This window comes from Macrotis lagotis, chromosome 7 (assembly GCF_037893015.1).
Source record: "Macrotis lagotis isolate mMagLag1 chromosome 7, bilby.v1.9.chrom.fasta, whole genome shotgun sequence".
Taxonomy (NCBI): Eukaryota; Metazoa; Chordata; class Mammalia; order Peramelemorphia; family Peramelidae; genus Macrotis; species Macrotis lagotis.
The window spans coordinates 96,112,706-96,140,176 of NC_133664.1; the positions used below are offsets into that span (position 1 = coordinate 96,112,706).

The 27,471-nt window shown below is 47.4% G+C and overlaps 1 protein-coding gene across 1 annotated transcript in view; it reads right to left on the minus strand.

The window, feature by feature from the left end:
• Nucleotides 1-27,471, minus strand: part of LOC141494088 (SCO-spondin-like) — a 74,144-nt gene that overhangs the window by 46,499 nt on the left and 174 nt on the right. Inside the window, exons 2-42 of the mRNA XM_074195245.1 lie at nucleotides 27,257-27,424; nucleotides 26,637-26,719; nucleotides 26,210-26,380; nucleotides 25,706-25,950; nucleotides 25,129-25,231; nucleotides 24,285-24,443; nucleotides 23,968-24,047; nucleotides 23,257-23,409; nucleotides 22,333-22,495; nucleotides 21,739-21,979; nucleotides 21,039-21,183; nucleotides 20,704-20,821; nucleotides 20,286-20,461; nucleotides 19,366-19,596; nucleotides 19,068-19,233; nucleotides 18,586-18,820; nucleotides 14,629-14,818; nucleotides 14,377-14,471; nucleotides 13,482-13,738; nucleotides 13,094-13,228; nucleotides 12,090-12,292; nucleotides 11,797-11,924; nucleotides 11,603-11,712; nucleotides 11,102-11,251; nucleotides 10,751-10,844; nucleotides 10,463-10,632; nucleotides 9,969-10,202; nucleotides 9,444-9,668; nucleotides 7,128-7,364; nucleotides 6,665-6,793; nucleotides 6,325-6,416; nucleotides 5,980-6,211; nucleotides 5,513-5,665; nucleotides 5,028-5,168; nucleotides 4,716-4,898; nucleotides 4,293-4,443; nucleotides 3,371-3,524; nucleotides 3,035-3,089; nucleotides 1,438-1,536; nucleotides 802-1,020; nucleotides 435-562 (exon numbers count right to left, since the gene is read on the minus strand). Of these exons, the coding sequence (XP_074051346.1) occupies nucleotides 435-562; nucleotides 802-1,020; nucleotides 1,438-1,536; nucleotides 3,035-3,089; nucleotides 3,371-3,524; nucleotides 4,293-4,443; nucleotides 4,716-4,898; nucleotides 5,028-5,168; nucleotides 5,513-5,665; nucleotides 5,980-6,211; nucleotides 6,325-6,416; nucleotides 6,665-6,793; nucleotides 7,128-7,364; nucleotides 9,444-9,668; nucleotides 9,969-10,202; nucleotides 10,463-10,632; nucleotides 10,751-10,844; nucleotides 11,102-11,251; nucleotides 11,603-11,712; nucleotides 11,797-11,924; nucleotides 12,090-12,292; nucleotides 13,094-13,228; nucleotides 13,482-13,738; nucleotides 14,377-14,471; nucleotides 14,629-14,818; nucleotides 18,586-18,820; nucleotides 19,068-19,233; nucleotides 19,366-19,596; nucleotides 20,286-20,461; nucleotides 20,704-20,821; nucleotides 21,039-21,183; nucleotides 21,739-21,979; nucleotides 22,333-22,495; nucleotides 23,257-23,409; nucleotides 23,968-24,047; nucleotides 24,285-24,443; nucleotides 25,129-25,231; nucleotides 25,706-25,950; nucleotides 26,210-26,380; nucleotides 26,637-26,719; nucleotides 27,257-27,424 (6,601 nt within the window). The remainder of the gene's footprint in view (nucleotides 1-434; nucleotides 563-801; nucleotides 1,021-1,437; nucleotides 1,537-3,034; nucleotides 3,090-3,370; nucleotides 3,525-4,292; nucleotides 4,444-4,715; nucleotides 4,899-5,027; nucleotides 5,169-5,512; nucleotides 5,666-5,979; nucleotides 6,212-6,324; nucleotides 6,417-6,664; nucleotides 6,794-7,127; nucleotides 7,365-9,443; nucleotides 9,669-9,968; nucleotides 10,203-10,462; nucleotides 10,633-10,750; nucleotides 10,845-11,101; nucleotides 11,252-11,602; nucleotides 11,713-11,796; nucleotides 11,925-12,089; nucleotides 12,293-13,093; nucleotides 13,229-13,481; nucleotides 13,739-14,376; nucleotides 14,472-14,628; nucleotides 14,819-18,585; nucleotides 18,821-19,067; nucleotides 19,234-19,365; nucleotides 19,597-20,285; nucleotides 20,462-20,703; nucleotides 20,822-21,038; nucleotides 21,184-21,738; nucleotides 21,980-22,332; nucleotides 22,496-23,256; nucleotides 23,410-23,967; nucleotides 24,048-24,284; nucleotides 24,444-25,128; nucleotides 25,232-25,705; nucleotides 25,951-26,209; nucleotides 26,381-26,636; nucleotides 26,720-27,256; nucleotides 27,425-27,471) is intronic.

Sequence of the window (27,471 nt, forward strand, 5' to 3'; positions counted from 1 at the left end):
TTTGCCAAGAAAATACCAAATAACAACACAAAGAGTCAGACAGGCCCAAAAAAGGACTCAACAACAACCCCTACTATAATACTTGAAAATTGTAGGTGTTTAATAAATATTTATCTAGTTTGTACTCATCACCCTTCAAAGCCTGGCTCAAATTGTGTTCCACTGGGACCACCCCAGTGCTTAGTAATTTGTCTCTCTCTCTCCTAAAATCTTTAGCACTTAAAGGCTATCTAGGGCAGTCTTTGGATGTTTAACATTTCTAGCCTTTTCCTCCCCAAATAAATTGCAAGTTCCCCAAGGGGAGGAACCATTCCCCATAGTGCTCAGCCCCCAGCTGCCTCCCATAAGGAAGTCAGTCACCATGGCAAACTGAATGGTGGCAATTAAACTAGCTAGTTAGGTCAGTCTCCCATAGCGGACAGAAGCGAGGATACCTGGGGTGTAGGCAGAATGCCTGGCAGAATCTCATGGTACTTGTGCCAGTGATGCCCATCAGTGCTGAACTGGAGTGAAAAGCTAGTGACATAGGCATCCGAGGAACCAGCACCCTGGATCACGATGCCTATAGAGAGGCCAAGGAGAAATCAGAGCCGTCGGAGGCCCCAGTCATCCCCTGATGCTCTCCCAGCACATGCTCTTCACGCCCTCTCTTGCCCCCTGGATCTATTTCCCTGCCCTCATCCATTTCCCCCAAAACCTGAGATCCTCCTTCTGGACTTCTGACCCCCATCCCTACTCGTCTGCCCTCTCAGCCTTTGTCCTTCCCCTAAGCTCTGTCCCCCCAAATCTCTACCCACTGACCAGTGAGGTTTCGGGGTCTTAGCAAGTCCATCTGAAGGAAAGGGGGCTGGCTGTGTAGTTCAGCATAAGTGTCGTCCCTGGGACTCCAGCCCTGAGGCTCCAGTCCCAACACCAAGGACCCCAGACGACCAGTCCAGGCAGGGTGTTCAGGATGTTCAGATGATGCCCTTAGACTGCTAGAAGGGAGCCTCGACAAACCCAGAGGGGAGTAGCAAGGGTCTGGGGGAAGAGAGATATTGGATGGGGAAAGTCCAGGGGGCTGAAGAGCCATTCCTGGTATTAAAGTAGATAGTCTAAGAACCTATGGCAGAAACACTGAGAGGATGGGAAAGACATGGGACATAGAGGGAGGGAGCAGGGGCAACAGTCGGGAAGACATGCTGCATTCTGGGCATCCAACCCTAAGGGACCCAAGTCACCAATCTGAGGCACAATGAGAATCCAAGAGAATCCAGAAGAGGGTTTTAGGAATGGCCCACACCATGAATTCACCCATCCAGAAAAGCAGGCTCACTCTGGGTCCCTCGGTACCCAAGACTCTAATTCCTGGCAGCCTGATCCTAGACCCCATTCCAGGCCAATCCTCTCCTCTTGGACATTCCTCCTGCCCCTCCCACAAAAGTATCTGGTCTTCACCTCCAGGTGCAGGCAGTGGGTAGGTGGGAAGACTGGATTCTGGTTGGAGAGTAGGAGTTAGTGATGGAGTGGTCATAGGGGCAGCTGTCCTGTTCTCTCCTAGCAGAGAGAGAGAAACCGGAGAGTTAAGGTGGAGACTTCTCAAGGTCTCTCCATCCCCAGGCCCTTGGGTAACAAAGAGAAAAGGAGAAAGACAGAGACAGAGAAATGGCATAGAATTCAATACCTTTATTTTACAAATTAAAAATAAAAAGAGATGAAAAAACTTACTCAAGACCACGCAGATATCTCGGACTCTAAGATAAGTCTTCTAATAAAATCTAGTCTTCTTTATATTATGTTATATTATATTATGCTATACCATAAATATATGCCATACCCTACTCAGAAAACTTTGCCCCTGGATATGGTTTCTATTTCTCATAGTATTGTCTTTTCAACTACTAGATTCTCATAATAAACTATGAGAAATTATTTTCCTTATTTTATAGATGAGGAAACTGATGTTGAAAAAAGGTAAGTGACTTGTCCAAGGTCATATGACTAATCAACCAGGAGTAGGAACAAAATTCCACAAACTTAGCCTGTGGGGTCTTCCTGGAGCTGTGTATGCAATAGTTAGCAACTACACCAACACTTTCACCCTTGTCTACCTGCTCTTAGCTCATCTTTTTTTTTAAAGGTTTTTGCAAGGCAAATGGGGTTAAGTAGCTTGCCCAAGGCCACACAGCTAGGTAATTATTAAATGTCTGAAACCCGGATTTGAACTCAGGTACTCCTGACTCCAGGGCCAGTTCTTTATCCACTGCCACCTAGCCGCCCCTTGGCTCATCTTCTTATTAATTTTTTACCTGGATTCTTAGTCAGTCAGGGGAGGATATCTGACATTTCCTCATAAAATAATAGAAATACTGAATGCCTCATTAATTTACAGATTAAATCTAAGAAGAAAAGCTTTGTTCTGAAAAGCTATGACCGAAGTAAGAATATTCTTCATTAAGGCAGAGACAAGTCCCAGACTGCTAACATTCTGTGGATTTGAACATTCCCCTAATCTACCAAGACAGGCTAAGACTGATCCAAATGAATGAATGATGGAAGGATGGGGATAGGGATGGGGATGTAAAGTCAGATTTGTATATGCTATAACATTGGTCTCTCTCATATGTCTCTCCCATGGTCTCTCATATTTTTCAAAATAAATTCTCAGTGGTGTGTGTGTGTGTGTGTGTGTGTGTGTGTGTGTGTGTATGTGTGTGTGAAGTCCCAAGCAAAGATGGAAAGGGGGTTCTGGTAGTATGCCCTTCAGTAAAAGGAGAAAAGGCATGGCAGAAGAATGACATTCTCTGATCTTGGTGCTCTTTTGCTCAAAATTAGAGTGGTGATGATGGGAACCCAGAAGTCAGGGAAATCTTGGAGTGGTTCTTGGTCCGGAAGGGGTTGCTACATATTGATTTTTTTTCCTTGCCCAGGATTCCTCCATAGAACTCAGGTCTCTGGAATCCCACAATTCCCTTTGGGTAGGGATGATAGGTCTCATCACCCAAAGATCTTTTCCATCCTCCTTACATTGCCGCATATCCCCAGTTCAACTCACCAAAAGGAATACAATGGCAACATGATTCTCCCTTTCCCTCCAACAACATCCAACCCTTTGGGGGAAAAAAGAGGTAGATAAAATGGTAAAACCCCCTAAAACCTCCCAAACTCATAAGATCATAAATATCAAGTTGGAAGAACCTAAAAGGGCATTTATAATCTCCTTTCTTTACCATCCCTTCTGACTTTCACTACATTCCATCCATCAACACCTCCTGCCTCCTCCCTCTTTCCCTCTACTGTCAGCCTATACCTTTGCCCATCCTGGCTTGTACACCCTGCCCAAGCATCTGTTCCTTCTTCCCAGGTAATACCAGTCCTACCCTGCCCTCACCTGCGGGCAGGCTTCCAGAGAACAGTAGGGAGAACACTGAACAGTGTGGTTGAGCAGACATTGGCACACCTGGCATGTACCCCAACGCCAACGCTCCCCAACTCTGTGTGTGCTCCCCTGGTGTTCACATTCCTCACAGGGCTCTGTTTGACACCTAGTGAATGAAGAAAGGAAAAATTGTGGCATTCATGAAGGTTCTCACAGTCAAGTGGGCTTCCCCACCCCCTGGACTCCAGGCCAATTTCAAGAAATAAAGAACAAATCACACTGGATCCAAGTTCTGTATGCTTCAGTCACACACCCAAAAGAACAACATGCAAATATAAACAAATAAAAAACATACAAAAGAACATGGTGTCAAAGAGTTCCATAACTCAAGATCTTCCGTGTCTTTGCCCTCACCATCTTTTAGTTCTCACCACTCTTAACCCCATTCTACCTAGATCTTCTCTTTATTGGCCTAGTTTTCTTCTAATGGACCATAAAACAGAATCAAGGCAGGCAGAAAGATATACACACTAAACACAGAGGCATAGATTTAGACATAGTGGGGACTTAGATGAACAGCTGATCTTGGACCCTAGCTTTATTGAGATTTGTCCATGGGCTAACAAATACTCTGGGATGGAATCTCAGTAGATCAGTAATCCTTTTGAGGGGGAGGAAGAGAAAAAATAGGGCTGCAAATAGATTTTTGAGTTCTGGTTTTTGGCAGTTCCATCAATTATGGATAGTGTGAAACCCATGATTTGATGTCCTCTTGGAGTATAGATATTGTCTCTAAATAAGTCCCGTTGATTGAAGGTATTAGTAGGAGACTTCCCTACATTTAAAGGGTTCAGGGATTTGGGAGTTAAAAAATGAATGGGTGGCTGAGGTGGTGTTTTCAGGATGATAATATCCATAGACAGGCAGGAATTACCTTCGGGCCTTTCGGTAGATGCCTCGGCACTGGTGACCATGACCCACATGGCTAGGGTTATTGGGACTTCGGAAGGACCACTGGATGCTCTGACTCCCACAAGGGCCCAGACACTCAGCCCATGGGGACCAAGATGACCAGCCACAGTTCACTAAAAATTAGTTCACAAGGGATGGGGGATAGATGACCCAAAATCAGTTTGGAAAGGTTGAGTCAAGAGAGAAAGACCCCAGAAGTTAGAGGAAGAGAGAAGGTCAAGGAAAATGTCCTGGGTCTTAGAGTAAAGGGTCCTAAAAGGAAAGTAAAAGATCCAGTGTAATAGAAGATAGCTTAATGAAAAAATACTACGTTCCCAAGAAGTCAGGAGCTGTGAGGTAAGGGGTCAAGAGTAGCATATGGGGGCATAACTCTGGAATAACTTACCAGCACAGTCAGGGTTAGGCTGGCATCGACGTAGCCGGCCATCCTGACACGTGCAGAGTCGACAATTGATCTTGACCCGCTGTCCCGGCCAATAGCGGGTGCCTTCCACCAGGCAAGGGCACTGCCGGGGTCGTACACACTGTCCATCAATGCCCAGGACCTGTCCTTCGGGGCACCAACATCCTGAGGGGTAGATAGGCATAGAAGAACCCTGAAGTACCAATGACCACTGACCAGCTCCCGAGGGTTGGAGAGTAGGCTGAGCTGGAGCTGAATGCCATTCCTCAAGCCACCTGCCCATGACCACTTTACCTGGGTTGCAGGGCTGGTCAGATAGGCACTTGACCTGACTAGAGATGTCGGCACAAGTCAGAGGGCAAGGGGCACAGGACTTGAATACCAGCTCTCCTGGACATGAAGTGACATTGGGACAGCCATCCTGGTAGCACATCTCTTGACAGAAGCAGAAACAAGAAGATATATTGAGAACAGAAAAAAGTCCAAAGAATACACTCCCTTCCTCCCAACCAATTGACCCATAAAAATTAATAATAAATAATAACCATCCATATTTCTGTAATGATTTCCTCATAAGGAATCTATAGAGTAGCTAGTACAAGGATCATCATTCTCTTTCAGTGAAAGAAACTAAGACAGGCTAAGTGATTTGCCTTTGGTCATAGAACTAATCAGTAAATTTTGAACCCAAGTCTCTTAATTTAAAGTTCAATACATTTACTACTGCAATCCATTGCCCTTAATCTACCCATGTCCCTAGCCCTTAGGTGGGCACTCACTGGTTTGGAGGGTGCTGTGGGGGCCCCCAGGCAATGTGGCACAGGTCCGGCCACCATTTTGGGGTGGGTGGCAATCCCGATGTCTAGTCACAATCCCCCTACATGGTTCCAAACATTCAGACCAGGGGGACCACTCACCCCATACACCATCCTCTGTGGGAAGAAAGAGTCAAGGACTGATAGTAGAAAGAGATTTAAGGATATTGGGGCCAGGGAGAAGAGGAGAATGAGCAGGAAGGGAGGGCATGGGGAAGGAGGGCACACCGAACCAAGACAAAGGGGAGGGAGTTCCAAACTGAAACCCTTCAGCCTCAAGAAACTTTCCCTCTCCCCCTCTATTTCTCTCCCTCCACCAGATTTCCCCCATCCCTTAAGTTCTACCGAGCTCCTCTCTCTCATACTCTGAAGACTTCCATCAGAAGGGCATTCCCAGTCTCCCCCCCTCATTCCCCTGGGCTCACACTCACCAGGGCAGGCAACGGTGAAGCAAGCACGGGCTTGGTGTCCCGGGCCCAGACAGCTCTGAAGCACAGGGGGACTAGGGGGGAAGCATTGGCGACTCCGAGTCTGCACCCCGGCCCCACAAGTCTGGCTGCAGAGCCCCCAGGGGCCCCAGGATCCCCACGTGGCACAGCCCTGCTCCTCTGAGGATGGTCTCAGCCCATCCCTCACCTCACAGTCACGTTGGCCATCACACACCTGAGGGTGGCGAGGGAATGGGGACAAGATGGGCAGAAGGTAAAGGATCAATATGCAGATTAGAGATGGGACAGGAATGTTAAGTCTGCATCCCCTATATCCCTGACTCTCACCTGCTGAAATCTAATACAGAGGCCATCTGGGCAGGAATATTCAGGGCAAGGAGTCCCAGTCTTGTTAGTAGTCATGGGAATTGGCAGCCTCTCTAGGAAAGGAAGAGAAGGGAAGAAGGGAACGGAAGGAAAAGGAAGGGCAGGGGAAGGAAGGGGGAGGAAGGGGGAGGGAGAAAGGATGAAGCATTAGGGAGATATCCCTATTGTCAGAGATAACGTCCCCAGGTACAGAAGCCATCCTCCTGACCATGAACACTCAAACCTGTCCCCCCCCCCCACCTGTCCCTTCCAGGCCCTCACTGTTGGAGGGAGAAAGGATCAGGGCTGGAGGAATCCATACCACAATTCACTTCATCTTCACCCTCTGGGCAGTCAGGGATTCCATCGCAGAGTAAAGTCAATCTCAAGCACAGTCGGGGAGCTGAGCCACAGGAGAAAAGCCCGGGACAGGGTGGCAGCTGGGTGGAGCCTATAGGCAAAGAGCCAGTTTCTATATTGTTCAACATGCTTAGGATAAAAAAAGAAATGTCTGGGTAACAAAGTAGGCTGAAGAATTGGACTCAAGGGGTAGATCTAAGATTGAGATCCAGAAGACCTCTGTACTCCACTTTTGAGTGACTATTCTGGCCAGGAAAGCTAAAAAGACCTGGAGTAAGGAGATTGGATGGTGCCAGGAGAGAGGGTACCCCCTAAGGAAGACAACAAGTGATGAGGTACCTTAATTTCTGGAAGAATTGAGAGAGCAAAACTTTTGGGTTGCCCCAAGCACGTGGTTACAACTCTTGGAGGATTAGACAACTCACCACAGACATCCAAACTCTCATCGGAGCCATCTGGACACTGGGCAGTCCCATCACAGAGCTGCAGGTAGGGTATACAGTGGCGGCTGAGAGCACAGGACATGTGATGTGGGGGGCAGGGCTGCCCACAATCCAGCTCATCAGTGCCATCCTCACAGTCCTCCTCATGGTCACAGCGCCAACCTCGAGGCACACATTCACCACTGTCACAACTGAACTCATGGTGATCACAGGGAGGTTCTATAGGCGGAAAACAACATGTAAATTTCTCCTAGCCCATTTGCATGAGTTACATCCCCCATCTAATTAAACTGTAAACTCCTCAAGGTTAAGAACCATATCTATTTTTGTGGTGGGAAGATGACTAAACTGGGGACCAAAATGCCATTGTTCAATTTCTGACTTTGATACTTGCTGTGTGGCCTTGGGCACTCACAACCCCTCTAGGGGTTTCAGTTGCCTCATACAGAAAAAAAAAAAGGTTAAGACTATTAAACTAAAAATCCTATAAAGTCCCTTCTAGCTCTGACATGCTATGATTTTGCTTCCTTGTTTTCCCTTCTTCCCTTCCCTCTGCTATCCCCTAAATAAATCTTTCATTCCCTCACACCAGGACCACTGAAATGGTCTCCTCACAGAACTTCCTACTTCTATTTTGTCCTCTAGACCTTTCAGCTCCCCACAGACAGATGAATCAGCAAGGAGTAATAGAAATAATGCTGGTTCTGGAGTTGGGAGAAGCTGGTTCTGCATCCATGCTTTGCCACTTACTAACCAGTCTGACCTTGGGCAAACGACTGCCCTTGCCTGGGCCTCCATTTCATCACCTGTAAATTGAAGGGGTTTAACGAGGTGACCTCTTAACTCCTCTCCAGCTCTAGGTCTATGGTCCTAGGATGATAGGAAGAACCCAAGATGCTTTGCTCAACAACCTTCAAAGACTGGCTCCCCATGGACAAACTCCAAAGTCCCTCTAGTCAGACTGAGAACTCTCCTGTGTTGCTCCACTGGGTCCCTTTAGGCCCCCTCCTCTCCTGTCTGAGCAGTCTTATTGTGCCCCACTATCACTGTCAAGCATTTCCCACCTACCCTCCAGAACAGCTTTCAAAGTTCACCTCAAATCCCACTTCATGAAGCCTTCCCTCATCATTCTGGACCAAAGGGATGAAACTCCTGTGGCCCTTGCCCACTGTCCTATCCATTTTAATGACCTGTACATAGATAAGTTTAGAAATCAAGGGGAGTGGGGGGAAAGGCTCCATGTACCTTAAGTTTTTCTTGTAACCCTCTAGCATGTCTAACATAGGACCCTCAGTGAAGGTACAGATTGACCGAGTCAGCCTGGGAGGCCGAGGGGACCCCAGTGATGGCAGAAGGGGGGAAGGTTGGAAATTATAGAATGGTCTAGTGGAAGGAAAACTCAACTGAGAGCCTAGAGACATGGGTTCTAGTCCTACAGCTAATGAACAGATCCACAGAACAACAGAACTGATTTAATCTAAGGGTTCTGGGGCGGCTAGGTAGTACAGTGGATAGAGCACCAGCCCTGGAGTCAGGAGTACCTGAGTTCAAATCTGGCCTCAGTCACTTAATAATTACCTAGCTGTGTGGCCTTGGGCAAGTCACTTAACCCCATTTGCCTTGCAAAAACCTTAAAAAAAAATCTAAGGGTTCTAAACCCAGAACTTATATATATACATACATATATATATACATACACATATATGTATTGCATAGTTATATATTCATGTGTTATATATTGATCTCAATATCATTGTTTCTTTTGTAATCTTATATGTTTCATTTTAAGGATTATGTGTATTTGATGTAATTTATGCATTTAAAAGCATTGGTCTGAGAAGGGATCCAGAAGCCTCACCAGATTGTCAAAAGGATTCATTGATGTACCCCAAAAAAGGTCAAGAACTTTATTTAGCAGATGAGTAAACTGAGGCCCAGAAATGGGAAGTCACTCACTCAAGGTCACATGGCTAATTAAGCAGAGGGCTAGGGCTTTAATCTACTTCCAACTTCCACTCCAGTGGTCTTGTCACAACTTCATTTCCTCTTCTATCCAAAAGAGATGTTGCCACCTCCCCTGCCTATCTTCTAGGAAAAGCAGGATGATCAAGGAAGATTGTGAATGGATAATATCCTGGAAAAGTTGCAGGTATGATATCAATGCAACTTTGATCATATGCGTCCTTTTATTAAGGGAATATATCATCATTGCACTCCTAGTACTGTTTTCTCTTCCCCAATGAGGCCAGAGCCCCTCCCCGCTACTTCCTAACCTCCTCCTACCCCAAACCCCCTCACCAGGACTGCTGCCTCTGCTCAGAGAAGTTGGTCCAGTCTCCAGGTCGCCCATGGAGGGGCCCATTGGTGTATCAGCAGGGGGAGTAGGTAGAAGAGGAGAGGGGCAGTGCCTGGGTCCCTCATCTGCCCCATCTACACAGTTCCAGACCCCATCACACAGCTGAGAAGTGCCAACACAGGTTCCATCCAAGCAGGGTACCTCTCCAGGGATACAGTTCTCCCATCCTGGGGGCAAAGAAGGACTTTTCTGCCCATTCAGTTCATACTAAACATACCCCTCTGAATATATGAACTCTGGGGCAAAGGATGACCTAGGGGGAGCCCCTGCCAAAGAATATCACATATTTACTTGATTTACAACCTTTTGGTGGGCATCACAGAAAAAGTAGGACAGGTAGGGTCTCATACTAATTTGGAAAAGATAGTGCCCATAGGAAAAAGATAGGACCTAAGAAATGGATTGGGACATCAAGTAAGGTATACTCCGCAAAATGGGGGTCCAAAGGTGAAAAAATGGAACTTTACCCAGGCAGGATTCCTCATCAGCACCATCTGGGCAGTCAGGATGCCCATCACAAAGCTGGGTCAGGGGCAGGCAATGCCCATCAACACAGGGAAGGAACCCTACGGGGCATGGGCAGTCAAGCTCATCTGCCCCATCTCCACAGTCATCCCGTCCATCACAGTGAAGTGACAAGGGCAGACAACGGCCTTCACTGCAGGAGAACTGCCCCTCTCCACAGCCCGCAGGGGCACAACCTACATACAGAAAGACACTCAGATCTCAACACCAAGCAGGGGCTCCCTGGAACTCATCCATGGAACGACACCCTACACACACACACACACACACACACACACACACACACACACACACACACACACCCCTAGGGCTAACTCTCCAAAACCCACTGCCCCTGGGATGGGAACATAGAGGTGAGATGGGATCTGTACTCTCTAAGGCCAAGCGTACCCATTCACAAAGACATGTGGACATAGAGATGTGGACCCAGAATTACCCTCCTCATCAGAGCCATCTCCGCAATCATCCTGGTTGTCACAGAGCCACTGCTGGGGGACACAATACCCACCCTCGTGGCATGGGACTTCACCCTCTGCACACCCCAGCTCCAGCTGCCCACACTGGGAACCCGTTCCCCCACAGTTCCACTCTCCGGCTTGACAAGTGCTGAGGAGGGAAGGGAGGTAAGCAGTGAGAGATGCACAGCAAGTCCATTGGGTCAAGACTCAGCCTCTGCCCTGCCTCCATTTCACCCCTTCTTCTCCCCCTTCCCCAACACACTCACCAGTTCCCACAGTCCCTCTGCAGCATGGTTCCCAGTGGGAAGAAGTTGCCTCGCCACTCACAGGGACAGGTAGCTGGCTCCAAACAGACCCCACCTGAGGGAGGCCCCGTATGTAGAAATGGAAGAGGAGAGGAACCCCCCCCCCAAGGTTCCAGATCTCCCTTCACTAGCCTGGTTCAGGGGGCAGTATGCCCCTCCAACACAAGCATCTAGTAAGCGCTACCTATTCCCACTCCTCACACTAAAGCTAGCCATAATCATCTGTGGCCCCTACACCCACACTCTGATTACTCTCCCACCCCCCACCAGAGGTGCCCATCTCTTTTGCCCTATCCTCCATGTGCTACACACCATGGAGCAGAGTGCCCTCAGGACAGAAGCATCCCTCCACACAGGATACAGCTTGGCAATGCCACACAGGCTCAGGAGCAGGGTTTTGGCAGGTGGGAGGGCAGACAGGGCCACAGGCTTCATAAACTTGGCCCCCTTCACACTGTATAGCTGCACAGATCAGAGACAGGCACAGATAAGAGTAGCCCAGGGTCATGAGAACCCATGAGTATTAGATAAACTAATAGACAGACACAGGCACATATGTAGACACACACACACACACACATATATATATATACACGTATATGTATGTGTGTAAACATGTATAGTTTCAGGAAATGTAAGCACTGGGTAATCTGGACCCAGCGGGCGCTGACACCAGGGAACACCAAGAATAAGTAGTAGGGTTTCTTAAGCAATGCTCCTGTCATTCTATATGGTTCTGGCTGCCCAGAAGCAGCCCTTAGGAGGGTTAAGGGAGGAAATGCTGAAAGGCAGGAAAGGGGCAAAGGCACTCACGGCAAAGGTCCTGGCTGCGCCAATGCATGTGGTGCCCATGACGGGCACACTCCTCTGCGTAGGTGGCAATAGCCGAGCAGAGACATTCACAATCGCCTCCTGAGTCACAGCTGCCAAAGGGATGATCTCAGCACCTGATCCCCAGCCCACCTTATACAGAAACATCCCCCCCACCAATTTCAGCCCTTTCTTACCCACAGGCATCATACACACACCACTCATAGTGTTTCTGGGGAGGGACCTCCATATGGCAAGGGGCAAAGAGTGACTGAAGCAGCACCCCACACTGGGCCCGAGCCCAGCCCACTCGGTGGGCATTTACCTGCAAGGAAGGAGAGTGAGGGCACAGGGGAATGCTCTCATACACACTTCCCCTTCTACGATACCTGGATTCCCCCCCATAGCCTCTGGACTTCCTGACCTGTCCTTTTCCTCCCTCATCCCCACCTCATAGATAGTATAGGAATATATCCATTTCTCCCCTTACACTGCAGGGGTGAGGCATGTCTCCAAGGCTTGGTTCAGGACAGAGGAGGTTGAGACGCCACGAGTGGGCAGCCAGTTCAGCTGTAGGCTCTAGGACACCTTGGCGACTCCGAAGGTCATTGGCGGCATCACCATCAAAGTCCCCACACAGCCCTGACACTCGGCCCCGGAACTGGGGGACCAACTGTATCATAACCCGTGTGCCTGGCAGGGGAAGGGAAAAAGCAGTAGTCTTTGCCAATGGCAGCAGAGAAATGGTGAGGTGGGCACTATGAGGTTTACCATGATGGGACCCTGTCTTCAAGCCTCTCCTTTGACAAGGGTGACCCATATGTGACATAGGCTTGTAATTGTAATTGTAATTGTGCCATAAACAAGGCATCTACCAGTGAAACCAAAAGGTCAAGTTACCCCAAGGCTTGTTGGGGTTTTTAATGAAGGTAGGGGTTTTTTTAGATTCTTAGGTTTTTTGTTGTTTTTTTTTTTTTTTTTTGCAAGGCAAATAGGGTTAATTGGCTTGCCCAGGCCACACAGCTAGGTAATTATTAAGTGTCTGAGACTGGATTTGAACCCAGGTACTCCTGACTCCAGGGCTGGTGCTTTATCCACTACGCCACCTAGCCGCCCCTGAAGGTAGGTTTTTAATGAAGAAAGTTCTAGATTTCCTTTTGGGGAAAAAGGTCCAGAAGCAAGGGATACTTTTAGGACTAAAAACAGGACTTTTGTAAAGGAGGGATGAAAACAGAGGTTCCTCAATAGAGGAATAGGCTTAGAGTTCTAGCTAATACTCAGAAGTCATGTTGGCTAGAAAAGTATGGAAACAGAAGAATAGGAATCAGAGGTCAGCTCCAAGGCTCCATGTCAGCCAGGACTGAGAAGGTGATATAAGGTTCAAATATTTGTGATATTCCACAGTGAGGTGAAGTCAACCTAAATGAAGATGGGAGCACAAAGACTGAAAAATGAGGGTCAAGGGAAGGTTGGGGTCAAGAGTTGGGGTCTGACCTCCATCCCAGAGCAAGGAAAGGCCAAGGTGAGCGGTGAACAGCAAGGAGAGACCAACTTGTCTCAGGCTTAGCCCGGGGCCTGTATAGATCTTGGGAGGCCGCACACTCACTCCATTCACGGTCACCGCCCGACCTGTAGGGTTAGGGACATCAGAAAAATATTGTGGGATTTGTCCTAGGTTATTTTGGGAATCTCTGACCGTCCCCCTCCAATAGGTGTATAGAATGAGGAAACAACTCAGGTCCAAACAAGGACCAGGTAAGGGAGGAAAAAGAGGAAGCTAGATTGTCAGCTCCCTATTTGGCTCAGACCTCTCAGCTCCCTGATACTGTCTACCCTCTGCTCCCATTCCAGCAGTCCCCCCTCATTCCCTGGCCCCAGGAACCTCTGAGCATATGCACGATAGTCTTCCCCAGGCGGATGGTTAGGGCCTTGGTACAGGTGAGGCCACTGGTTCCACAGGGCAGGTTCTGAGCAGAGATGGAAAAGCGCCCATCCACCTCTCGGACCAGCAGATACTCGCAGTTCCCAGGGAAGGTGAATGTCAGGCCATCAAATGTCACATAATGAGGGGCACCTGAAGCCTGGCACCGTCCACCGCATTGATGACCTGTGCATTGCCACTGTTGGCCCTGGCACACACTGAATTGAGGAAAAGCAAAAGAAATGAATGGCAGAGTGTGGGGTCAGAGGGTCAAGGCATAAAGGCATAGGGTCAATGTCACAGGCAGTTATGATATTGTTTTAAGAACACTAAGAAAGTTCCATAAGATCATGTTAAGTCTTTTAGAACATGTTAGATCAGAAACTGAGGTACACCAGAGACAAGAGACTGGTCATTCTGCTCCCTGATCCAACTGAGATTCAGAGAGAGTGTACAGCAAGAGGTCTCCCTTGAACATATAAGTATTTGCATAATATCTCCCCTTTAAATTGAGTTCTTCAAGAGAAAGTAATTAATCAATAAGCATGTGTTAAACTATAGCTATAGGGCCGGCATTCTGAACCATGAGGATATAAAAAGAGGCAAAGGATGGTCCTTGCCCTCGAGGAGCTTAATGAGGGCAGGGACTATATTTTACCATTCTTTGTCTACCCAGAACTTGGCTCAGTGACTGGCAGACTGGTACACAGGGGTCTTTCATAAATTTTTATTGCTTGACAGACTGCCCAGGTCAAACAGGCAACTAAGTCCATGCAAAGGCAAGGTACAATGCCAAGCTGTCTGGTGATGACTATTGAGGCCACAAGATCATGGAAGGGCAGAAGCCAAGCCCTACCAAGTGTTGCAGTCCTCTTGGACCGTCGAGTTGGGTGGGTACAGCTGCCCATTGTGTCTGCAGGGGCACAATTCAGGAGGCACACAGAGTTCATCCTAAGCAGGAAAAGAGGAAGACCAAAGAGTATCTACCAGTCAGCCCTGCTTATTTACCCCAGAAGTCAGAGGAAGGAACATCACCAATGATGCCCCAATGCAGACCAGAGCCAGCCCCCAAAGCACCTTCCTTGTGTCTGGACTCTGCCCTACTCACCAGCAGCACAGTGCCTGGAGGGCAAACGCAGCCATCAGAAGTATCCATGGCACAGGAGACGTTGACATTGAGACTGTCACAGGTGAGGAGGCAAGAGCCCGGGGAATATATACGCCCTCCTGGGCAGAATGCCACTCCTGGGGCACAGGGGTAAGCTGTGCAATTCCAGATACCTCTGTCCTGGCACACACTGCCAACAGGGAGTGAGAGTCAAATTCACCAAATCTATCCCATGCCAACTCCAACCCTCCCCTTCCCCCTGGCCAAAAAACTCAAACATCTGAATCTCATGAAGGAACCCAAATCACTGACACTGATAAAGGAGACCCCAGAATCCAGAACCCAGCCTTGGTCTCAAGGATCCTATTATTAGCCCCTCTTCAGATATAACTGAAAGGACACGGGATAGCCCACATCTCAATCCAGTATTCAGTGGTATCATCCATTCTTTCATTTATTAAATACAGATTATTCTAACCCCTGACTAGACAATGATACAGATAGGATGACTTGAGTTCAAATCCAACCTCAGACTTTATGACTTGGGGCAGTCACTTAACCTCTAATTTCCTCAGTTTCCTCGACTGAAAACAGGAATAATAACCTCCCAGGGTTATTGTGAGGATCAAATAAACTTATATTTGTAAAATACTTAGCACAATAATCTGAAACATAATATAAACGTAATAAATCCTTGTTCCCTTGTCGCCCCTCTCTTCCATTATAGCTAATATTTCTACTGTCTTGGTAATCCCATCAGCTCCCAAGGGTCTAATTATCATCTCCATGCAGATGACTCCCAGATCAATCTATCCAGTCCATCTGTCTCTTCCCTGAGCTTCAGCTGAGAAAGCCTGTGGGCGATGATGAGATCAAATGGATGACCAGTCCAGTAAGTGGCGGAACTGAAGTGAAAGTCCATGGGAGCTGAAGAAGCTCGGGAAGGGAGAAGCCATGAATAATGCAGCCCCTGTATAAGGACAGGGTTGAGTATAGAGCAGGACTATGGACCAGGGACTGGGCCCTCAAAGGGAGAGAAAATTACCTAGAAGTTGTCTCTAGGATCCAGGTGGCATGTTCTATCTGGATGGAGTGAATCTCAAAGGAAGAGGGGTGTGATGATGGCAGAGGGAGGATCTGCAAGGGACAATGGGGAGCTGGAAGTGTGCCTCTCCCTCCAGGCTAGATTGTGTTTGTGTGTGTGTGTGTGTGTGTGTGTGTGTGTGTGTGTGTGTGTGTGTGTGTGTGTGTGTGTGTGAGAGAGAGAGAGAGAGAGAGAGAGACAGAGACAGAGAGAGAGAGAGAGAGAGAGAGAGAGAGATAAAAGGGAAGTATCAGGGTATCAGGAGGGGAACAATGGTTAGCCAAGGTTCTAGTATCTTCTGGCATGAGTCAGATATAGAAAGATGATACCCCAAAGAGGAAAATGACCCACATATATAAAAATATTTCTAGCAGTCTTTTTACAGTAGAAAAGAACTAGAGACAAAGGGAGTGTCCATCCATTGGAGAATGGTGCAACAAATTATAGAATATGAATGTGATGAAATATTATTGTGTGATAAGCAATGATGAAAAGGAAAGTTTTCAGTAAACCCAGGAAAACTTATACAGAGTTAAGTAAGAAGAACCAGAAGAATAATTAATAAAATAACATAAAGACAAACACCTCAGAAAGAGTTAAAAACTCTGATCAATGCACTGAACAATTACAATTCCAGAGGACTCATAATGAAGATGCCTCACGAATGGACTCAAGGTACAGAATGAGAAATATTTTTTGGATATGATTAATGTGGAGACTTGTTTTGCTTGACTAGGTATATTCCTTGAAAAGATTTGGGGGGGTTCCATTTTTTTCTTGTAAACAAGAGGTAGGTGAGAAGGAAAGAAAGAAATTCTTGTTAATTTAATAATAATAGTAATAATAATAATATTTAAATCTATGCTAAGCACTTTACAGTCATTATTTCATTTGATCCTCACAATGAAATAGGGTAGGTGCTAACCCCATTTTACAAATGTGGAAACTAAGAGAGAGTTTAAGGAATTTGTCCAAGGTCACACAACTAAAAAGTGACTGAGGCAGGATTTGAACTCAGTTTTCTTGACTTCAGGACTAGCATTTATCTGTCATGCCATCTAGCTTGTTAGGTTGACTAAATAAATTGATTAATAAATAGGTTGAGAGATAGAAAAATAGATGAATGAATAAATAGATAAATTTATATGGTTAGATCCTTTCTGGCACTACCTCCATCTTCATGTGTGTATGTGTCTATGTGCATATGTGTGTTCATTATATGGATTTGCACATCCATACATGTCTATACATATTGTTATATGCATATATTTATTTATATAATTATGTACATGCAGCATATATGTATATAACATGCATATATATTATATTTTATATATGCACATTATATATACATGTCTATATAGGTAGATGATGATGATATTGATGATGATGATGATGTTTATTCTTCACTTGACATCAGAGAGGTGATTAAATGGGGGGGCTGTGCTGAGTCACCAGCCTCACTTTCTCCTCCAGAGTCACCTGGGTCCAGTGGCCAGATACAGATCAGGGTAACTGGAGATGGCCCTGGATGTGAGGCAGTCAGGGTTAGGTGACCAAGGTCACACAGTTGTTAAGTATCAAGTATCTGAAATCAAACTTGAACTCAAGTCCTCCTGACTCCAAGACCAGTACTTTATCCACTGTGCCACTTAGGTGCTCATATTTATATAAATATATATATATATATATATATAAACATACATACATATTTATATATATATATACACAAGCATGTATATACTTATATATACATACCTATATTTGTGTATTTATATTTATATGTGTGTGTATTTTTTTATGAAGATGGAGATAGCGTCAGAAGGGATCTAAAATTAAGGACAATTTATTAGCAATGAGAACAGGCCAAATGAAAGAAAAGAGTAGCTGGGGATAGGTACATGTTAGGGCTGGCTGAAGTGGATGGGGAGAAGGAAGCAGGAAATAGCTGCAAAGGAAAGGAAGTTTTTGGCTCCAGATTTTGATAAGGAGCAAAGAATTTCTTAGTCATAGGACAGTAGATTGTCACCACCCTTCCCAGAGTTAAGGATAACTGAGCCCCAGACCTGAGAGAGGATGTTGGTTTGAATAGGGCAAAGTGGGGGAGGGACTAAGAAGTCTCTGAGCTCTGGCCTTGGGCCTGACCAGGTCAGGCCAGAGAAGCAGCACAGTATTTCACCTAAGTTTCTCCATCCCAATCAGGCTGGTGTTTATATAGATAGCACTTAAAGATTTGCTCTATAAATATGATCCCATGGGGTCCTCACAAGCCTGTGAAGTAGATGCTAATTTCCCCACTTTAGAGATAAGGACACTAAGGCAGAAAGCAGTCCAGTGACTTGCCCAATATGTGTCTGAGGCCAGAAACACAAACCAGTCTGGCTCTATCTATCTTCCACCAAGCTTGATATTTATATAAAATATATTAAGGATGACAAAATACTTTATATTCATTTTCTTATTTAGTTCTAACACCAGTCCTGTTTGTAGTAAGAGAGCTCTTAGAATCATTCCTACTTAACCAAAGCCAAGATGGAGATGGGGGAGAAGTCATTTGTCCAAGGTGAGGCAGCTCATTAAGCGGCCAAGCAGCTGAATCCACTGTTGCTTAGACCACTCCATGCTGTCCTCCAAATAATCCCCATCCCTGGACATTCTCCAGCTACCACACTCCAAAGTAAGGAACCCATAAGTCCTTTCCCAAAGTGATCTAGGTGTCTGGATCTCTCACCCAGGTCCCCCCACTGCCTTAAACTTTGATTCCACAACTCTGGCACTGTTTGCAAATAGTTTTGTGCCTCTCCTGCCCTCCTTGTCCCTTGACCCTTTCACACAAAGCCTCCCTTCATCCATCCTCAGCATCCAGTCCTCACCAGCGACTGCATCCCTGCAAAGTGATGCTCCCTGGAGGGTGAAACCGGCCTCCCAGCTGGCAAGGGCACAAGCTGGAGGGCACACACTGGCTCTCGTGATCCCACAACAGGCCGGAGGGACAGTTGCAGCCAGCCACGCAGCCCACTAACTCTCCACAGGCCTCCAGTTCTCCACATCTCTGGCCACAAGCTGGAGCACATTCCTGGTACTCTTGACCAGCTGGACACCCGATAGCTGAAGATGGATATGGATAGAAGTCAGAAGGAGGATCACAGAAGAGACTGGGCCTCCTTGGCATCCTTCAAACACCACCAATTTCCCTGTTCACTATATGGGGAGACTCTAGGGAGATGAAGGACAAAGGTCACTCTAGGAAAGGATGGTCAACATGGTTGACACTAATGAGTAGATTCAGCCCTCCATTGAGGAGAAAGGGAAAAGGGGAAAGACAGGGAGATGGGGAGGTATAAGCAGGACTCACCACACAGAGTCTGATTCCTCCAGGTGCTGAGCACACCCTCCCGGGCACAGTGGCGGGCATAGGCGGCTAGCAAAGGACACAGACAATCATACCCTGGGGCACAGCTGCATACTGCTGACAGGCACCGTAAGTGGTAAGGCTCTTGTTCCACCAGCCCGTGGCATTGCTGATGGGATGATGGGCAAAGGGACAAGGGCTGAGTCAACTCCTGCCCCAAGCTCCTTCCCACAGACCCAACAGGTGTACGCCCTGAGGACGATGACCATTTCTAAATCATAGTGCCCTAGTGCTTGGGTACCTGGAAAGCTGGCCCTTGGAGAATGGCACAGGAGGCTTCCGCATAGGGACGCCGCTGAGCATGGGTGCTGCAGGGGTGAAGTAGGGTGCCAGTGCCCCCCAAAAGGCAGGCACCCTCACCACTCAGCTGGAACTTGCTGGCAAATGCAGCTACACTAGATTCCACGTCTCCCACAGGGGTCAGGAAGTCGTCCTGCTGGTTCCAAGTGAAGGTGCCACACAAACCCCTCACCTAGGATCACCAGGAGACAAGTCAGTGTGAACCCTTCCGTCCCTCTTCGCCTTCCCCAGATTGCTTCACATTCACAACATAGCATTTCAGATTTGGGGGAGAGGTCAGAAACTATCTCATCTAACTTATAACTGAACAAAAAACTCCACAACCCATCTCAAAAGCGACCCTCCCATTCTCTCACTGGGAAACCTCCTGAAGCAATCCATGGTGCCTCACATTAATTCTGATTGTTAGGGAAGTCTTCCTTAAAACAAGTCAAAATCTGCTTCTTCTTACCTCCCACCTATTATTCCTAGTTCTCCATTGGAGGAAAACAGGTTAGATACTCTTCAACCTAAGAGACCTTGGGAAGGAGTGCTAGATTGTAAATCAAAGGATCTGGATTCAAATGCTGATTCTGCCATTTTATACTGAGCCATCTTGGACAAGTCATCTCAGCCCTCGGTGTCTTTCTCATTTATAAAATGAAGAAATTAGAAGAGATTACCTTGAACGACTCTTCCATCTCGAAGTTTCTCATTCCCTAAGTCCTATTTTATCCAGTCTAAATATTCAGTCTCTTCATTATCAATCTCCAGGACCTCATTAACCTGGTCACCCACCTAAGCACCCATTCCTATTTGTCAAAGTCCCTCCTAAAAGCTATATCTCCCCTTTGGGAGTCTAGAATCTCCTCAGGGGCATACCCGGTGGGCATAGAGGGGCTCTAAGGTAATGTAGGCGGCAGGTTCATGCACACCCCAGAGAAGCCAGACACCAGGTCCATGAAGCAGTAGGAAGGTAGAGGAGGCATGATGGACACTGAGACCACCAGGTCCAGTCCAAGGCAAGGCCACTTCTTGCCTACCCACCAGCACTGCCCCTGTGGACAAAGAGAACATTGTTGGGGGGCAAGCAGCTCCCAGTGACACAAAGAAGAGGATAGGAGTGTGTCTATGGCATGCTGGGGAACAGGGGAGTAAAGTGGGAGGATTCTGAGTAGTTTGGGTGTTGTTTGGGTGACCTTGCAGGGAAAGAGGAAGAGGGAGTTGTGGGACTAGATGAAGCAGGAGGGAAAAGAAGTGGTCTGGGGATATGAAGACATGGAGTCAGAGCCAGGGGCACCTGAGGCCCGGAGCTGGACATAGACTCCACCCAAGGTGATAGAGATAGCACGGAGGCAGCTCCCAGTCTCGCAGACCCCATGCTCCAATACCATCAGCAGTTCCCCCTTCAAATAGTCCTAGGGCAGAAAAAAGAGTGAAGAGCATATCCACAGGTCTCTGTGTTCTCCTCAGAGTCTGTGCCCACCTACCCAAACCAGACTGGCAAGCCAGCTCTTATGATAAACACTTTACCATAGCTGGGTGGCCTCCCTAAAAGGACTTTTAGAAAAATTTACCATACCACCACCCTCTCCCAGGAATTTCTTTCCCTTTCAATCCCCCTCTTGTGCCTACCTGTACCAAGTTATATTGGCAGCCCCCAATGCCCTGGAAGAAGAAACTTCTTCCATCGAAGGTGATGTAGTGTCCATCCCCACCCACTGCACATTCAGCTGGGCATGGCTTCTGGGAACAGTGCCAGCGGCCTTCCAGGCACACACTGGGGGGAGAAGAAGATTAGATCAGCAACCATATCCCAGGAGAAGGGAGGAGCAGGGTGGAATGAGCCACCTCCCCCCCTTCCATCCCTCCCACCCTTCCTTTACTTTAGCAGATGAAGCACTGGACCTAGAGTCAAAAAGATCCAAGTTCAAATCCTGTCTGAGATATTTCCTAGCTGTCTGACCCTGAACAAGTCCCTTAACCTCTCTCAACCTCAGTTTTCTCATCTGCAAAATAGGAATAATAACAGTTACCACTTCATCTGCAAGGCTAAAATGGTATTATTACAAACCTTTAAGTGTTATCCAAATTTAACTATTATTACTATTATTTGAACTATTCCATGTCAAATTAAGAGTCTCCATGGGGAGATCAGAGATCCCTCTGGAGGTACCAAAACAGAAATGTGAGCAGGGTGGGCAATCTGGAGGACAAGGGGACTGGCATGGAGAGTGGAACCATAAGAAGTCAGAGATCCATAGAAAGTGGTCAAAGGATTCATCAGTACCCCTCATCTGTCACTGGGAGGGAAGAGAAGTACCCCAGGCCTCACCATGGATTGCACTGCTGGTACACTGTGTTGCCAGGGGAATAGCGCTGTCGATGGTGGTAGCAGGGGCAGTGAATGGCAGGTACACAGAGGTGGTTATCCCTGTAAAGTCCTGGTGGGCATTCACAGCCACTCACACAGCCCTCTCGGCATTGCCCTTGCTCATACTCGCCCACTGCCCCACAGCTGGGTGGGCAAGATGACATGCAATCTGAGTATAACTGTCCTCCTGGGCAAAGGCGTTCTGTAGAAGCATTTTAAGATATGATGCAAAAGGATCCAAGAGATGGCACCCTCCCCCAACCAGGTACAAGTTTAGACCAGAGACCAAAGTGGAAAGTATTAAACTTGAACCATGCCTAGATGATACCAGATGGGAACAGTGGGGATGTCCCAGCTGGGTCTGAATTTTGAACTGATGAGCAAAAGAAAGATATTCATAAGGGGTTCAAGTGGACAAAAGGTCTTCTGTGGTCTGGTACTGACAGTGCCCATGAGCAGGCCTCCCAAAGCTCCTAGGAGTGGCTCAGTGACCATTGCTAATGGGAAAGGATGGGGTGGGGGCTCAGTGGTAAAGGAAAAGGGTAGAAACTATACCACAGAAGCCAGGCTTCCTCCAAGAGATGAAGACATCATGCTGGGCACAGTCACGGGCATAGCTGGCAAATGTAGGGCACACTGCCTCCCGCCTCCCTGCCTGCCCACCACCTGCCGAGCAGTAGGCAAAGAGGCAAGCTTCGTGGAACCCACTGGGGGGAACCTGCAATTGGAAGAGCAATAAGCCAGCCCTGTGACTATGTCCCTTGCCCTCTCCAGACCCTCAGTCATGCCCTTTCTGTCTCTCAGCCTACTGCTCCTGCTCCAGTCCCTGATTCAGAGGATCATGTGTCATCAGACCTGGAAGGGTCCTGAAAAAATAGTCTAGTCCAAACTTCAATCCTAGAGGTACAATGATCTTCCCAAGGACCCATAAGGAGAAGCAAAACCCAAATTAAGGGGTCAGTGCTCTCCCTTCTAGCCCAGGTTTCCTATCCTGGTATTGGTTTGATTGTTTTCAACTTAACTGTGCAGACATTTATTAAGTATCCCACCCCATGCAGAAATGAACAGTGCTTGTCCTCAAGGAGCTCATTGCATGGATGGCTTCAAATTAAGCGAAAATTCTTGCCACACAATTAGGGGAACCCTTCCCCTTCCAAGGAAGAAATGTTTCTTAGGTATGAAAAGAAGAGGTTTAAGGATCCTACAACCCAAGCTGAGTCTGGGAGCAGCTAGCATAGCTCCCAGTGAAGGAAGATAGTGGAGAATAGGGGATAATGTATTGAAGTCAAGAAGATTTGGCCCAAGACCCTCACTAGCTGTGGGATCCTGAGCAAATCACTTAAGTTCTCTGAGGCTCTATTTCCTCATCTGGAAAAGGGGAAGGAGGAAGATCATGATCTTTAAAATGATGGCCATGATGGCTCTCTTATTAACCTCCAAGCCCTCCCTACCTGCTGCTCCCTCCCCAAGTCCCAACACCTGGATGTGACACTCTCTGAAGACACCATCCAGCAACTGATGACAGATGTCTTGCGCTTCAGCCTGCAGCACCCCTATATCTGGGTCCACCTCCACACCTTCACTGGATCCCTTGCAGCCTTGAGCTGCTTCCATTGCATCCAAGCATCCAGGCTGGGAACAAAATTGAGATTGGCAGAGCAGGGTGGAGGAAGGGAGGGAGGCCACTTTTGAATGAGGCCTAGGAATGCCAATCTCTCTCCCAAGCAGCCTACCCCACCAACCTAGAAGTTCTCTAAATAAGAGGAGATGACAAAATAAAGAGGGTACAATTTGGAAAGGGGAAACTTCAAGGGATGGCAAAAGAGCAGGGAGCAGAAAGTCAAGAGTGAATGGGCCTAGCATCTAGTTTTTTAGTCAGCTAGCTAATACCCTATTCCAATAGCCAGTCCCCTTTTGTTAACCAGCACCAGAGACAGTAGGCTTGACAGTCCTGAGCTCATTCCAGGAACACCCTCTTAGATACAATGCCAGGAACCAAAACTTGCTACTGGTGCCACAGTGGGGTTGGGAGATAGAGGATTGGGTCAGGGTTCTTGGAAGCAAGAAGTAGGAAGAGAGTTCTGAAGAAAATGGGACCAATAGTGTCCCAGGAGCTAGGCTGATGACCTAGGGGTGTGAAGGGCTTTGGTAGAAGGGAGAGGGTCTGGGGTCAAGGATAAAACCTCTCACCTCTGAGTCAGGGGTCTTCCAGGAATTGCCAAAAGTAGACGCTAATACAGCCTGTCCTCCACCAGGTTCCAGAAAATCATCTGTGGGAGTTTGAGGAGGAAGCACTCAGTCTCGAGCTTTATTTGCATCTCTCCTCCAAATTCTCTTTCCAATCCAACTCCCCCTCCCCACCTCTCCACCTCCACACATTTTCTCTCTCTCTTTCTGTTTCTCACTCTCTGTCTGTCTCTATCTCTGTCTCTCTCATAAACACACACACACACACACACACACACACACACACACACACACACACATTCTATCCCTGACCCCCTTACCCTCAGGCCGCCCATTATAGAACCCACAGAGGCCCCTTGTCTGCCCTTGGAGTTCATGGTCAACAGTGAGTGAGACAGAACCAGTCCTGTCCATCCTCACCACCACACCCAAACCACCGGACAGCACCAGCCAGTCCCCTGGCCACTGCAAACTCAGCCCTGGATAAAGATAAAGAGAGAGGGGATGGTTAGTTCTAGCTCCCTCCTAGTCTTAATTTCTAGCTTTATAAGGACAAATTTAGGGAGAAGGACTTACTGGAGATACTAGAGAACACATCTCTAAAACCTGATAGCAGGAGCCTAGCACAGTGAAAAGAGTATCACTGCCTAGCTGCGTGACCTTGGGCAAGTCACTTAACCTCATTGCCTTAAATAAACAAATTTTTTTTAAAGAGTATCACCACTAGCAAGGAGACATTGGTTGAGGCCTTTAAACTCTGAAGACTTCAGTTTCATCCTCTGATAAATGGGGAGGTTAGATTTTTGAAGTCCTTTCTGTTTCTAATGTTCTCTGACTCTTCACAATACTGCCCCAACCACTGACCCATTATTTTTTCACAAGCTCCTTCAAGCCTAGGCAGGAAAAGCATTAATTACTCCATTTAACAGGAGAGAGACCTGAGGTCTAGAGTGTGCTAACTTGTCCAAGGTCACATAGTGAAGTAGAAGCAAAAGCCAAATCCCCTCATTGCCAGCACAGTAGTTGAGGAAAAGATGAGAGGAAGCATGGTAGACCCTGTCTTCCCATCCTTCAGGTCCAGGAAGGGCTCATCCCCTAGCTGGACGGATGAGGGTTCTTCACTAGAGAGTTATATCCTCCTCTTCCCCCAAGGACCACACTCACCATGCTGTAGGAGCGGCTCCCCCTCTGGCACTGCTGCTCCATTCACTGAGATATTGGTGCCCTGGATCAGGACCTCATCTTGTCCCAACAGAACCTGAATAGTCTTGGAGCAAGAGGAGATAGGGAGTAGAAATTCATTCCTTCAACATTTAATAGCAATAATAATAATAATAATAACAGCAGCATTGGCATAGGGTTTACTATCTACTAGTCACTGTGTTAAGAACATTATCTCATTTATTCCTCATAATAACCCTGAGAGGTAGGTGCTGTTATTTCCATTTTACAGAGGAGGAAACTGAAGCAAATGGAGGTTAAGTGGTTTGCCCGAGGTCACACAAATAATAAAAGTCTGAGGTTGGATTTGAACTCAGATCTTCCTGCCATTTTATCCATTGTGCCACTAAGCTTGCCCCAAGGAAGATGAGACCGGGGGGGAAAAAAGCATTGGCTTTAATAACTAAGAAGTGAGAAAGCAGCCTCAGTAGAGGGATGGACGTGACTGATGGGCAGCTGTCCCAACCTTGGCCTGTCCCACCTCTAGTATTGTCTCTCTCTGGCACTCCCAGCCCCTCACCATCTGGCAGTAGTCAGGCTGAGAGCAGTGTCTGCCAGGAATGAAATAAACAGTCCAAGTGGCATCATTATCACCCGCAAGTAGGTAGGTGCATTGGCCCAAGAAGTGGTAGTGACGCCCATCAAAGGTCCGGTAGTGGAAGCCTGACCAAGTGATACAGGTGGCAGAGAGGCCCTGGCGCTGGCTCCAGAGATGGCCCACTGCTCCTGGCAAGGGCTGTAAGAGGGCTGGAGACAGATGATTGCCTGGAGAAAATCATCCCCCTTGAGCAAAGGGAGTGGGAGAGCAAGGGTGTGGGGTAGGAGAGCAAAGAGCTTAATCCCAGGTTAACCATGAGGCAGGAGGTAGAAATGTAAGTGCATTCCATATGTAGGAGAGCAGAGGAGAAGGGGCAGTGATAGGATTGGCACCCTTTAAACTGGGGACTGGGCATTTATTCTGGGGAAAAATTGAGGGTTCATAAGCTTGCCTATGCCAAAGGATGAGTGTTGGGGGGGATATCACCTGTCAGAGGCCAGGAAGAACAACTGAAGCAAAGTTTGGAACTGTCATTCCACCAGCTGTGCCCCCAGGGCTGGGCACAACACTCCTCTAAGCTGCCTGCTGAGACATTCAATAAATCTGACCCAACTTGGCATTGCCATGTAGCAAAACAGCGATCCTTGGATCCAGTACCTACAAAGGAAATTGTGGCCAAAAGGGAGGGTCTATTGTCAAGGAATAACTGGACAAGGACTGGGGCTTGGGAGGCAGTGTTTAAGTTGGATCTGACCAGTCATCTTTGGGGAATGGATATTTCCATCCCCTATTCTTCCAGCAACTGCTCTGACCTCACCCCAATTCTAATCTTGACACCATCTCTCCTGATACATCTCTCTCACTTGGGTTCTGCTGGACTCTGTATCTTTTATAAGATACAGGGCAGTCTTACCTAGAGTACAACGAGGCCCTCTCCAGCCTGGGCAACAGGTCCAAACAGTGCGGTTCCATGTTACCGGTTGTATAACAGGTTGCCTGGAACATACAGGGTCAGGAGGGTTAATGTAGCATTTCACTTTTCTCCGTCCCTTGGGGAATGAGGGCTCAGAGAAATTGAAATGTTCCTCAACATATCCAGAACCTCCACTTCTTTCAAACTTTCCCAAATCCCATTCCCTAGTCATACCTATTCCCACCTTTCATTCTCAAATACTCTCTGCTACCTAATTGTACATACATAAAAAGAAGGAAAGTTTGAGGTTGATGAAGGACAATACTCAAAATAGTCCCTGTCTCTATCTTCCTGTCTCTCTCCCACCTTCGTTGTCTTTCTCTCCCCTCACCCCATCTCTGGTTCTGTCTCTCTCAGTCTCTCTCCCCTCCTTGTCTCTGTTTCTCTCCTCTCCTCCATGTCTCCTGACCCCATTTATTCTCCTCTATCTCAGTCATACCAACCCATGCTCAGTCCTTCATTTCTTTTCTCCTCCCTGAGCTCTCTTGCCAGGACCTATATCTGTCATCCCTCCCCAGTCCTCATTGTTTATGCCCAATTTCCCCTCTTCCTCTTCTCACTTGTAGATAAAGCAGAGAGTAGAAGTTGGGGAGCTTGTGGGCCTGGTCAGGTCCAGCTGCCAACCCCGCTGAATGTAATGATACAGGCTGCTGCATGGTACCAGCTCTTCTTGCCGAGGGGTCACCACCTCCTCTACCTGGACAGTCTCTGTCCGTTGGCACCACCGTCTGTCCCAGAGATAGGAAGAAGAGCATCTTAGTGCTACTGCACCCCC